A 14,292-nucleotide genomic window follows, 5' to 3' on the forward strand; every position below is an offset into this window, starting at 1 on the left:
TTTTATATAGTATGACATATAATGTGTATACATTTATATTTCATTTTAGAGTCAGTATATTATTTTTTTCAGTTAATTTATTACATAAATAAGAATATTTATTAAATTTTTTAAATGAAATATAATTTTTAAATAATTATAAAAAATATTAAATAAAAAATTTATTAGTAATTATTTTATAAGATTAATGAAAACTAAACATAATTTAAATATAAATCACTTACTAGCCGATAAGAAAAAAACTTCAAAATATAATTTATAAGATCAGAAACTTTTATTATTAATCAATTATAGATTAAAATGCTTACAATTTTAGTGTTGAATAGAAATGAATTAGATATAAATAAAATTAATGAGTTCACCGACCAACAGCAAAGCAAAAAGAAAGCACGTGTTGTTAACAGTGGTTCTTCTTGACTAGGCTCCACCAATTTGTTCATTGAATATAGTAAAAGCCAAAAGAGTAAATGAGACGTGGAAAGAAATTAGAAGTCAATGGACCGTTCAATAAAATAGAACGCATGCTCAGAAAGCATCCATAATTAGGATGGCCACCGGTTCGGTTCTAATCGGATCCGAATTGGAACCGAACCGTACTGTAGATGAACTAAAATCAGATCAAAACCGGCGGTTCATAATTTTAAATCGCAACCGGCGGTTCAAGGGCCGGTTAAGGTTCATGTGAATGTTAAAATATGAACCGGAATCGGCCCCGAACCGGCGGATAACCGGCGGTTCCGGTCCGGTTCGAACCGGATGCACAAAAAAATTGTAGCTTAAAATTTTTATAAAAAAATTTATATCACTTGATTTGATTGTAGTTGATTTGATTTATGGTGAAGAGAAGTAAAATGGTATATAAGTTATAAAAAGTGATGAAAAAAAATACACATTTTTTGACTTAATTTATATAAAAAATGGTACATGAATAGTTAATTTATATTAAAAAAAATACTTTCAAGTGTACAAAAAAAGAGTGTAACGGATAGTTTTTGATATGATAGGTGTTTTTTATTTATTTTTTGGTAAATAAATTTTATTCATTTTTAATAATTTATTTATTTATTTACTGTAATTTACGAAATTATCCAAAAATATAGCTGTTATTTTTCTGTTATAAGGGACACTTTGGGAAACTAATAAATGAGAAACATGTATAAATATGATGAGTTGATGATTTTTTATTTCACAACCAATTATATCCTAACTCTTCTCTTATTCTCAATCAAAATTCTCTCAAATTTCCATAGTTCATTATTTTTTCTATTGCTTTATTTTCCTTAATATTGGAATTATCTATTGTTTATTTTTTATTTTCTTACATCCAATTCCAAATTCTTTCTCTAATCTCAATTTTTTCCATTCATAAATTTACTTCATTTGATTTTTTAAATAATTTTCTTAGTATTTGAAAATAATAATTTTCAACTCATTCCATTAATTTTATATTCCATTTATAATTTTTTATATTAGTAAATTAGCAAAATTTGTAAATTTAATGTAATAATAATTCTAAGTTAGTTAATAGAAGTTTTTCTTTTAAAATTTTATAATAATTTATTTAGTTAATAAAATTTAAACATTTTAAAATTATTATTTATTCATGAATTTGGAATCAAAATTTTATTATTTTTTTAAAAATTTGCGTAATACCGGAACCGAATCGGAACCGTAATTTGAACCGTCGGTTCGTCGGAACCGTGCTGAACCGTGTCGGAACCGGAGGTTCAAGGGTCGATTTCGGTTCAAAATTTTAAACATTTCGAACCGGCGATTCAGTGAACCGGAACCGGCGGTTCACTGAACCGGCCATGCCTATCCATAATAAAAGTTGTTTATTTTTTTTTTAATTATTTTCTAAAATTTGAAATATCCATATAATAATTGAATATGTTCCCTAATGCCTATTTATGTGATTAATTAATAATAACATTGTCGATAACTCAATAAAGTAAATAAAGATTTCTTCTTTTTACTTTTTCAAATTATTAGATATTAGGCTTTAAAAAAATTGAATAAATGATTTAAATTGTCAATTAGAATATTTCATTATTGAGTCTCTCATGTATTGGAAGATATATCAAACTGTGCAAGGCAATAACTTTTTAAGTAATTTTTAGCGTTATCAATCAAAATGCTAAACACTATTTTTTTTTTCATATAGCGCTTGAATTTTAAACGTTTAGATTTTAACATTTTATAAACAATTACTAAAAGAGCTAATAGTTAGGCACTACTAACTAGCAAAACAATTAATTTCGCCAAACAGACACCCAAAAAAGAATTCTACTTATAAAACTCATCTAATTGACTAATAATAAGAAAGAATACTTTATTTTTTGAGATGTTATTAAGAAACTCAATAAAATCATCCCTAAATAGTACAAAATCCAACCATAAAGACCCATACAAAATAGGTCAATGAATTGCTTTTATCATATATGAGATATGAGATGGGCATGTGATGAAAGTCTGGCTTTATTCACTTTGAAGTCTTCTTTTTCTTTTATACTAAATTTCTAAGAAGTCACTTGCAATCTTCTGTGTAATTGGTTTATCAATAAAAAAAGCAGAGCTCTCAAGTTCGAGATCTAAATATGGAGTTTTTTTAAACACATGGAGGGAAAGCTCTTGAGTTCGGCCCTGTTATCGATTTTTTTTAAATATCCGAGAGGGAGCGCTTTATCTCCTTTTGTACGCCTATCTAGCGCAAATCCAAATTAGTGAGACGAATAGACTTCAAACACCAAATAGTAAAAAAAAAAAAAAAAAAAGGCAAATAAAAGTGCATAGACAAGCTTAAAAAACAATATATTTAGAGACTCCATCAAAGTCTTTCTAACAATTGGAATCCACTATGTTGTATATTAATAAAGCAATTCTTTTCTTTTTTTGGGAATAAAGTAATTCTTAAAGCGATTTGGAGGTGAATTTAGGGGAATAAAAAAGGTGGTATTGCTATTTAAATGCTGTTTACAAAATTGGTATTTTAAATGGTTTTGCAAAAAATAATTAAGGATCACTTTCAAAATATTTCAAAATTTTTAATTTAAAGAATTAGCTCAATTAATAGATGGATTTACTTTCCATCTTATTAATCTGAGTTCAACTTTTGGAATTAAAAACAAAATGAATATTTTTTTTTTTATTTAGGATTCTCTTACTCTCGGTATGGATAAATTTGCTCGCCCTTGCCCTTTGTTTGTACACAATGGTGTAGAAAAGGAAAAGAAAGTGAAAATTCAATATTTTCAAAAATTTTACACAAATTCTATATCAGAATATTTTTTGATCCCTCACCTTCCAAGGCAAAAGGGCTAACCCTGCAGAGTTTAAGTTATTGAACTCATGACTTAAGTTATAGTGATCAACCCTGCAAGTGTTTTTTGCCCTGACCTATCCGTTTGGGTTAAATACAGAACATGTCTGAAGTTAATAAAAAAGACAAAAAAAGTGTTTCATATAGAAGACTTGAATTCCAAACAATTTAATAAGAATCTTCTTGGCATTTGAGCTTAAGTACTATCTATAGTTGAAGTTCTTTTCTGCATTATCAATCTTCTATACAGATGCGGCGCACATGCGCAATTTTATCCAAATTCTCATTTTGTTTATCTTTCAGAGTTGATGATAACATTGGCACTTTTATTAGTTTTACTTCTCGGAGGGTGTCAATGCATCGCAGCGCATCAGGAAGCATCTTCAAATTTATGCAGCGTCTAATCTCCAGGTGTTTCAGACTAGGCATTGCTCCTTTCTCCATATTCCATTCCTCCAATAGCTCCAGCTCCCACAGCTTGAGGACTTCAAGCTTTGGAAATCCTCCATCTTTGCAAAGCATTTTCTTTCCTGAAAATGATCTGGAAAACAATCTCACAATCCTAAGGTTGGGAAGCTTGTCCAATGACTGCATTGGATCGTCGATCAGTCCAGAAGCAGACAAGGTGAGTTCAGTGAGGCTTTGGGGAAACTTAGATATAAGATCTTGATTCTTTAGCTTTCCGACCAAATATACATCAGAAAGCTCCACATTGCCTGACAAAGAAGTCAAAGGAAGATCCCATGGCTGACCTGATTCATCAAATGACTTCAACCTCAGAGATTGAAGGTGTTTTAGATTCACAACCCAATCTGCTATATTAAACAGTTGCAAGGACATGACTGCTTTTTGAGATGGGACTGATATTTTGCATTTCAGAGCCAATTTTCTGATGCTTAACAAACTGTCTAGGCCATCTTTTACTGGACTATTCTCATCAATGAATACACCCCAAAATGTTTGAAGGTCCATTAGAGAGTTGGGTTCTTGTGGAGGGAAAAATGTGCTGCAGAAACTCTCATCTAAGAATAAATGCCTTAGTTTTTGCATCTTCCAGATAGTTGTGGGGAGAGTATTGATGCAAGTGCGCTTCAAATCAAGCGTTTGAAGGTTCAGCAATTTATCAATGAACATGGGAAGCATTTCTAGGTAAGTAGATCTCAATCCTAGGTATCTCAAGTGAAAGAGCTGACCTACGGCCTTGGGCAATTTTGGCTTGTAAACATTTTCAAGATCCAGCACCCATAGGAAATGGAAGCAATTGCTAGAGATGCATCGATCAAGAAAGTTCCCTATATCTTGTCCTGCTCTACTTCCTTCTCGAGTATCAAATGATATAAAAGTGACAGTATCTCTATAACAAGAGTTAAGGGTAGCGGTATTATTACCATGAATGTGCTCAAAGATGGAATCTTTCTGATCAAGATGGTCAGCAACCCGACGTATCGCACAATCGTTTTCATTGTGACCTCGGAGAAAATTAGCTTCCTTGGCTTTTGCAAACCAGTGTACTCGCAGGGCTTCTGGTAGGGAACATGTGTTAACCTTCCCATTGGGTTTCCTCTCTGTCACTTGAACCATATTATAACTGATCAACTCTCTCAAACACGCCTCTGCAGCATCTTCAGGGGAATTGTCATCATTCTTTTGGCGCCCCAAACCCTCAGCAACCCACAATGCCATCAATCTTCTTGCAGGAACCTTATAACCCACAGGAAATAATCCAAAATAAAAGAGACATCGCCTCAAATACAAAGCCAAATATTTGTTGATCTCTTCCAAGACTGTTGACCAAGGTTCTTCATCTTGATTTAGTTGATCAAGTGCCGTTGACCATTCCTCTAGAGTTGCTTCTCTATGTGACAGTAATTCTGCTAATTTCACAATCACCTTAGGCAAACCCCCACATTTTCTTAAAATATGTTTTTTCAGATTTTGCTCTAGCTCTGGAGGGATCTTTATCTTCAAAGCATGCGTGAACAGTGCCCAGCTCTCATCATTGCTTCGCAGATGCAGTCTGTAAGCAGAGTTGGTCTCGTTCACTGGCGGAGCTTTTGATAAGCTATCAACAAGGAAAATTATTCTTGTGCCATTAGATATGTCTCTGAATGCGGTTCCCATTTCTCTCCAAAATTTACTTGCGGTCGAGCCATCAACAACGATGAGACACTTCTTATCCAATAATAAATCATTAACCATCTCCCTCAGCCTATTTGTGTAGCTTTCATTTCTGACACGTTTTGGACATTCTTTATTATGAAGGCTCAAAATCTCTTCCATGATAGCATAATCAGTTGATCTAGCAACCCAGTTCCGGTGAGGGAAATTATCTAAAATAACCTGGCTGCCACAGATCAACTTTGCAAGGTTTGTCTTGCCAACGCCTTTAACACCCACAATTGAAATGGTGAGGCAGCGAGGATCATCTTTGAGCAGTTGTTTTATAACTGCATCAACATCCTCTTCAAAGCTCACCATATCAATATCAAGTTGCTCAGGAGTAGCAGTAGGAGGAGTTATGCTTGGATATCGGTCCCTGTGCCATGTTCTGTGATGAATGGCTTCTTTTCTTCGTTTTGAAATATCAGAGACTTTAACTTGGATTCGAGCCATCTGTTGGGCAACATTGCGTTGAGAAATGAAATTACGGGGAGACCAAAATAAGCTTTTGGGATTACGTTTCTCATTTTTAGTCAAGAAGAGCCCAACAACATTCTCAGTGGAGCGACAAACATCGCAAAGTTCTTCCGTCCATGCCATTCCCCTTTCACTTAGTGTTTCTCGTGATTCAAGATCTTTTAGAAAGACCTTCAAGGACTTGAATTCATCTCTTAACCATCTGGCTTGCTTTCTAACTGCAGGCCAGAGCTTTATCTTAGTAGCTAAGACTTCAAACTTGGAAATTACAGGCGAAACAATTGTCGTGCCTATTTCCAAATCATATGGGCTAAAATTATTATGCCAAAAACCAGATAGCAAAACCACGCTGAATATTCTGGAAATATTAACTTTGATCGCTTCCAATTTTTTGTAGAATCTATACGAATCTGTCAAGTCGATGAGTGCCAAAACATAAAAGAACTGTGTTGGAAGATCAACAAGGCTCAAAATACAGTGAATGATAGCTTCTCTACTCCTCCTTTGGGCTGATCTGATTATCAACTCATCAATCAAATCTTCAATGTCATACATAATCTCGATTAATACATATGGGGACCGCACGTTCCGCGACAAATCAGCATATTTTCGCAACTGGGCTTCGATCCATTGGAATTGATCTTCAAATCCAAGCAATGAATCAGACTCTTGAACAAGAAGATTCAAAATTTTTCCTAAAACAGACAAAACGGTTTGTCTTGCCATGTCTCGGTTAGTTGTTCTGGGAAAGGAAAGCATTTTGCAGAAGAGAGAAGTGAAGGGACGAGCCGAAGAGGAGTAAAGTATGGAGTGTTTCTCTTTATTTCGAAGGAGCGGTCAAGTAAGGTGCTGGGTTAGGGACAGTACTTGTTAGGAGCTTTTTAGTCTGTAAAGAGAAATTTTATGAATTGCTTTTTATTATACAAAGTTGGGCATGGTGATGAAACTTTGTCTTCGTTGAATTGAAGTGTTCGTTTTCTTCTACACTGGTAATTTCTAAGTTATTGGATAATTAGCATCCCACATAGCCTTCTTTCACCTTCTGCATCTTAAATACGTGATAGGGATGATTAAACAGTTTCTTCTTTCACTGGCATTGCTTGCATAAAAAAGAGAAGGGATAAGAGATATATTGTTTTAGGTGAAGTGTTCTAGCTGTGCGAAATTATATTACTACGTCCGTCTGATCCATCCGTTTACTAGCGATCAGTTGATAAATAATTTGTATTTAATAAAATTTTGATGATGTTTGTTTTTGAAATGTAAAATGACAGTTGATTGTATAATTATTTTTATTTTTATATAGTATGACATATAATGTGTATACATTTATATTTCATTTTAGAGTCAATATATTATTTTTTAAGTTTAATTTATTACATAAATAAAAATATTTATTAAATTATTTAAAATAAATATGTTGTTAATAATGGTTCTTTTTGACTAGGCTCCGACATTACCGTACAAGAAAATTCGACTTGCGTTCACATCACCAATTTGATGCTACCTCAATAGCTATTTCTTTTTTTAAAAAAATTGCGAGCTTAATTTAATTAATTTAATATAAGATATATTTTATCTTCAATTTTTTAATCAATTTGTTTTTTTTAATCTTATAATTTGTTGTATATTTCTTAGAAAGTCAATTTTCTAATTTTGTTTAATTAGTAAAATTGACAAAAATTACAAATGAAAGCTTAGCTTTTTAATGTTCATTGAATATAGTAAAAGCCCAAAAGAGTAAATGAGATGTGGAAAGAAATAAAAAGCTGATGGACCGTTCAATAAAATAGAACACATGCTCAAAAAGCACTCATAATAAAAGTTGCTTATTATTATTATTTTTAATTATTTTCTAAAAGTTGAAATATTCATATAATAATTGAATATGTTCCCTAATCCCTATTATGTGATTAATTAATAATAACATTGTGGATAACCCAATAAAGTAAATAAAGATTTCTTCTTTTTACTTTTTCAAATTATTAGATTTTAGGCTTTAAAAAAGTTGAATAAATAATTTTAAATTGTCAATTAGAATATTTCATTATTGAGTCACTCATGTATTGGACGATATATCAAATTTTGTACGGCAATAACTGTTTAAGTAATTTTTAGTATTATCAATTAAAATGCTAAATGCTATTTTTTTATATAGTGTTTGAATTTGGAAAGTTTAGATTTTAACGTTTGATGAACAACTACTAAAACAACTAATAGTTACACGTTACTAACTACCAAAATAATTAATTTCACCAAATAGACCCAAAAAAGAATCCTACTTATAAAACTCATCTAATTGACTAATAATAAGAAAGAATACTTATAAAACTCAATAAAATCATCTCTAAATATTACAAAATCCAACCATAAAGACCCATACAATATAGGTCAATGAATTACATTTATTATATATGAGATATGAGATGAGCATATGATGAAAGTTTGGCTTTATTTACTTTGAAGTCTTCTCACTTGCAATCTTCTCTATAAGCAGAGGACTGAGTTCAAATTCTAAACATAGAGTCTCTTTAAATATTTAAGAAAGAGCGTTTTATCTCTTTTTATAGTTCTATCTGGCCAAATCTAAATTAGTCAAGCCAGTAGGCTTCGAACACTGGATAGTTAAAAACTAAAAAAAAAAAAAAAAAAAAAAACCAAATAAAGGTGCATAGACAAGGTTAAAAAACTATGTATGTAGAGACTCCATCAAAGTCTTTCTAACAATTGGAATCCACTATGTTGTATATTAATAAAGCAATTCTTTTCTTTTTTTTGGGAATAAAGTAATTTTTAAAGCGACTTGGAAGTGAATTTAGGGCAATAAAAAAGGTGGTATTGCTATTTATATGCTATTTACAAAATTGTCATTTTAAATGTTTTTGCAAAAAATAATTAAGGATAACTATCAAAATATTTCAAAATTTTTAATTTAAAGAATTAGCTCAATTAATAGATGGATTTACTTTACACCTTATTAATCTGGATTCAACTTTTGGAACCAAAAACTAAATGAATATTTTTTTCTTATTTAGGATTCTCTTAATCTGGGTATGGATAAATTTGCACTCCCTTGCCCTTTGTTCGATCCATGCCATTCTCTTTTCACTAATTGTTTCTTGTGATTCAAGATCTTTTAGAAAGACCTTCAAAGACTTGAATTCATCTCTTAACAACCTGGCTTGCGTTCTAACTGGAGGCTTAAGCTGTCTCTTAGCAACTAAGGCTTCAAACTTAGAAATTACAGGCGAAACAATTGTAGTTCCTATTTCCAAATTATATGGGCTAAAGGTATTATGCCAATAACCAGATTGGAAAAACATGCTGAATATTCTGGAAATATTAACTTTGATCAGTTCCAATTTCTTGTAGAATCTATAAGAATCTGTCAAGTCGATGAGGGCCAAAACATAAACGAATTGTCTTGGCAGATCAACAAGGCTCAAAATACAGCGAATGATAGCTTCTCTACTTCTCCTTTGGGCTGATCTGATTATCAACTCATCAATCAAATCTTCAATGTCATACATAATCTCGATTAATACATATGGGGACAACACATTCTCCGACAAATCAGCATATTTTCGCAACTGGGCTTCGATCCATTGGAATTGATCTTCAAATTCAAGCAATGAATCAGATTCTTGAATAAGAAGATTCAAAATTTTTCCTAAAACAGACAACACGGTTTGTCTTGCCATGCATGGGTTAGTTGTTCTGGGGAAGGAAAGCATGTTGCAGAAGAGAGAAGTGAAGGGAAGAGGAGTAAAGTTTGGAGCTTTTTTTTTTTTTCCCTGTATTTCGAAGGAGCGGTCAAGTAAGGTGATATGTATAGAGACAGTACTTATTAGGAGCTTTTTTAGTCTCTGAGGAGATATTTGGGCATGGTGATCAAACTTTGGCTTTGTTGACTAGAAGTCTTTCGTTTTCTTCTACACTGGTAATTTCTAAGTTATTGGCTTTTTCAGTATTCTTTTTTTTCTTTTTACAACACTCTTCTGTAAACTAAAATTAGAGTAACCAAAAAAAAAAAGAAAAAAAAAAAAAAAAAAAAACCAAAGGTTATAATTTATTATGTCAAATAATTTCTCATCTTGCCTGGCAAATTTCAACTTTCAATAAATAATTATTTATTATTTGGTTTATTCATTTAAAAACCTAAAATTATTAGAAATTTTAAAAAAATAACACGCACGTGCTTGAGACATTACCAAGCATAAAGAGGAGAATAATTATGGATAAATATTCAATATTACACTAGAAATTACAACGATAACAGAAGAATTACAAGCTGCAAAGACATCTCTGATATGCCTTACTTATTATTAGACGATGCATATATTTGCTATAAGCAAACAGAGGAATACATATGCTGATACCCTTTATACTTGAACTTCTGTTCTGCATTATCAATCTTCTATACAGATGAGGCGCACATGCGCAATTTTATTCAAATCTTCATTTTGTTTATCTTTCAGGGTTGATGATAACATTGGCAGTTTTGTTAGTTTTACTTCTCGGAGGGTGTCAATGCATCGCAGTGCATCAGGAAGCATCTTCAAATTTATGCAGTGTCTAATCTCCAGGTGTTTCAGACTAGGCATTGCTCCTTTTTCCATATTCCATTCCTCTAATAGCTCCAGCTCCCACAGCTTGAGGACTTCAAGCTTTGGAAATCCTCCATCTTTGCAAAGAATTTTCTTTCCTGAAAATGATTTCGAAAACAATCTCACAATTCTGAGGTTGGGAAGCTTCTCTAATGCCTGCATTGGGTCCTCGATTAGTCCAGATGCAGACAAGGTGACCTCAGTGAGGCTTTGCGGAAAATTAGATATAAGATCTTGATTCTTAAGCTTTCCAACCAAATATATATCAGAAAGCTCCACATTGCCTGATAAAGACTGCAAATGTACATCCCAAGGCTGACCTGATTCATCAAATGACTTCAACCTCAGATATTGAAGGTGTTTTAGATTCAGAACCCAATCTGCTATATTAAACAGTTGCAAGGACATGGCTGCTTTTTGAGATGGGTCTGATATTTTGCATTTCAGTGCCAACTTTCTGATGCTTAACCAACTGTCTAGGCCATTTTTTACTGGACTATTCTCATTTATGAATGCACCCCAAAATGTTTGAAGTTCCACTAAAGAGCTGTGTTCTTGTTGCAGGATAAATGTGCTGCAGAAACTCTCATCTAAGAATAAATGCCTTAGTTTTTGCATCTTCCAGATAGTGATGGGGAGAGTATTGATGCAAGTGCGCTTCAAATCAAGTGTTTGAAGGTTCACCAATTTGTCAGTGAACATGGGAAGCATTTCTAGGTAAGTTGATCTCAACCCTAGGTATCTCAAGTGTATGAGCTGACCTACTGCCTTGGGCAATTTTGGCTTGTAAACATTTTCAAGATCCAGCACCCATAGAAAACGGAAGCAATTGCTGGAGATGCATCGATCAAGAAAGTTCCCTATATCTTGTCCTGCTCTATTTCCTTCTCGAGTATCAAATGATAAAAGAGTGATGGTATCTCTGTAACAAGAGTTCAGGGAAGTGGTGCTATTACCATGAATGTGCTCGAAGATGGCATCATTCTGATCAAGATGATCAGCAATGCGGCGCATGGAACTGGTGTTTTCAATATGAGCACGGACAAAATTAGCTTCCTTAGCTTTTGCATACCAGTGTACTCGCAGGGCCTCTGGTAGGCAACACGTCTTCACCTTCCCATTGGGTTTCCTCTCTGTCGCTTGAACCGTATTATAACTGATCAACTCTCTCAAACACGCCTCTGCAACATCTTCAGGGGAGTTGTCATCATTCTGTTGACGCCCCAGACCCTCAGCAACCCACAAAGCAATCAATCTTCTTGCAGGAACCTTATAACCCACAGGAAATAATCCAAAATAAAAGAGACATCGCCTCAAATACAATGGCAAATATTTGTTGATCTCTTCCAAGGCGCCTGACCAAGGTTCTTCATCTTTATTTAGTTGGTCAAGCACCCTTGACCATTCCTCTAGAGTTGCATCTCTCTGTGATAGCAGTTCTGCTAATTTCACAATCACCTTAGGCAACCCCCCACATTTTCTTAAAATATGTTTTTTCAGATTTAGCTCTAGCTCTGGAGGGATCTTTATCTTCAAAGCATGTCTGAACAATTCCCAGCTCTCAACATTGGTTCGCAGATGCAGTCTGTAAGCAGAGTTGGTCTCGGTGACTGGTGGAGCTTTTGATAACCTATCAACAAGGAAAATTATTCTTGTGCCATTAGATATGTCTCTGAATGCTGTTCCCATTTCTCGCCAAAATTTACTTGCGTTCGAGCCATCAACAACGATGAGACACTTCTTATCCAATAATAAATTATTAACCATCTCCCTCAGCCTATTTCTGTAGTTTTTGTCTATGACACGATAAGAACTATAATATAATTTTGGACGTTCTTTATTATGAAGGCTCAAAATCTCTTCCATGATAGCATGATCATTTGGTCTAGCAACCCAGTTCCGGTGAGGGAAATTATCTAAAATAACCTGGCTGCCACAGATCAACTTTGCAAGGTTTGTCTTGCCAATGCCTTTGACACCCACAATTGAAATGGTGAGGCAGCGAGGATCATCTTTGAGCAGTTGTTTTATAACTGCATCAACATCCTCTTCAAAGCTGACCATATGAATATCAAGTTGCTCAAGAGTAGCAGTAGGAGGAGTTATGCTTGGATATCCGTGCCTGTGCCATGTTCTTTGATGAATGGCTTCATATCTTCGTTCTGAAATATCAGAGACTTTAACTTGGATTCGAGCCATCTGTTGGACAAGATTATGTTGGGAAATGAATTTATGGGGGGACCAGACTAAGCTTTTGGGATTATCTTTCTCATTTTTAGTCAAGAAGAGCCCAACAACATTCTCGGTGGAGCGACAAACATCGCAAAGTTCTTCCGTCCATGCCATTACCCTTTCGCTCAGTGTTTCTCGTGATTCAAGATCTTTTAGAAAGACCTTCAAGGACTTGAATTCATCTCTTAACCACCTGGCTTGCTTTCTAACTGCAGGCCTGAGCTGTCTCTTAGTAGCTAAGGCTTCAAACTTAGAAATTACAGGCGAAACAATTGTCGTGCCTATTTCCAAATCATATGGGCTAAAGGTATTATGCCAAGAACCAGATGCCAAAATCACGCTGAATATTCTGGAAATATTAACTTTGATCGCTTCCAATTTTTTGTAGAATCTATAGGAATCTGTCAAGTCGATGAGTGCCAAAACATAAAAGAACTGTCTTGGAAGATCAACAAGGCTCAAAATACGGTGAATGATAGCTTCTCTACTCCTCCTTTGGGCTGATCTGATTATCAACTCATCAATCAAATCTTCAATGTCATACATAATCTCGATTAATACATATGGGGACAACACGTTCTGCGACAAATCAGCATATGTTCGCAACTGGGCTTCGATCCATTGGAATTGATCTTCAAATCCAAGCAATGAATCAGACTCTTGAACAAGAAGATGCAAAATTTTTCCTAAAACAGACAAAACGGTTTGTCTTGCCATGTCTGGGTTAGTTGTTCTGGGAAAGGAAAGCATGTTGCAGAAGAGAGAAGTGAAGGGACGAGCCGAAGATGAGTAAAGTATGGAGTTTTTTTCTTTATTTAGAAGGAGCGGTCATGTAAGGTGCTGGGTTAGGGACAGTACTTGTTAGGAGCTTTTTAGTCTGTAAAGAGAAATTTTATGAATTGCTTTTATTATACAAAGTTGGGCATGGTGATGAAACTTTGTCTTCGTTGACTTGAAGTCTTCGTTTTCTTCTACACTGGTAATTTCTCAGTTATTGGATAATTAGCATCCCACATAGCCTTCTTTCACCTTCTTCATCTAAAATAAGTGATAGGGATGGTTGTTTTTAAAATGTAAAATGACAGTTGATTGTATAATTATTTTTATTTTCATATAGTATGACATATAATGTGTACACATTTATATTTCATTTTAGAGTAAATATATTATTTTTTAAGTTTAATTTATTACATAAATAAAAATATTTATTAAACTTTTTAAAATAAATTATTATTTTTAAATAATGATAAAAATATTAAATAAAAATTTTATTGGTAATTATTTTATAAGATTAATGAAAACCAAGCATAATTTAAATATAAATCACTTACCAACTGATAAGAAAAAGCTTTAAAATATAATTTATAAGATCAGCAGCTGATTAGAAACTTTTATCATCAATCAATCGCTGATTAAAAAGCTTACAGTTTGGCTATTGGATAATAGCCAAGCCTAAGCCCATCTGTATACTCTATTAGCAGATGATGAGAGAATATA

General features: G+C 33.4%; 2 protein-coding genes across 2 annotated transcripts; both read right to left on the reverse strand.

Moving 5' to 3' along the window:
• Positions 1–3,438: 3,438 nt before the first annotated feature.
• LOC149498772 (putative disease resistance protein At1g59780) lies at positions 3,439–7,098 on the reverse strand. Its single transcript, XM_089725814.1, has one exon. It carries the CDS (start codon positions 6,713–6,715, stop codon positions 3,554–3,556), a length of 3,162 nt encoding a protein of 1,053 aa, XP_089581940.1. The 5' UTR covers positions 6,716–7,098; the 3' UTR covers positions 3,439–3,553.
• Positions 7,099–10,155: 3,057 nt separating this feature from the next.
• LOC149498773 (putative disease resistance protein At1g59780) lies at positions 10,156–13,818 on the reverse strand. The gene has a single exon (XM_089726568.1). It carries the CDS (start codon positions 13,543–13,545, stop codon positions 10,366–10,368), a length of 3,180 nt encoding a protein of 1,059 aa, XP_089582694.1. The 5' UTR covers positions 13,546–13,818; the 3' UTR covers positions 10,156–10,365.
• Positions 13,819–14,292: the final 474 nt, after the last annotated feature.

This window comes from Jatropha curcas, chromosome 1, assembly GCF_041381405.1.
Source record: "Jatropha curcas cultivar XTBG-Jc1 chromosome 1, XTBG_Jcur_1.0, whole genome shotgun sequence".
Taxonomy (NCBI): Eukaryota; Viridiplantae; Streptophyta; class Magnoliopsida; order Malpighiales; family Euphorbiaceae; genus Jatropha; species Jatropha curcas.

What these genes read in the sequence shown, in the direction of transcription:
- LOC149498773 (XM_089726568.1), bottom strand. Translation starts at nt 13,545, where the DNA reads ATGCTTTCCTTTCCCAGAACAACTAACCCAGACATGGCAAGACAAACC.
- LOC149498772 (XM_089725814.1), bottom strand. Translation starts at nt 6,715, where the DNA reads ATGCTTTCCTTTCCCAGAACAACTAACCGAGACATGGCAAGACAAACC.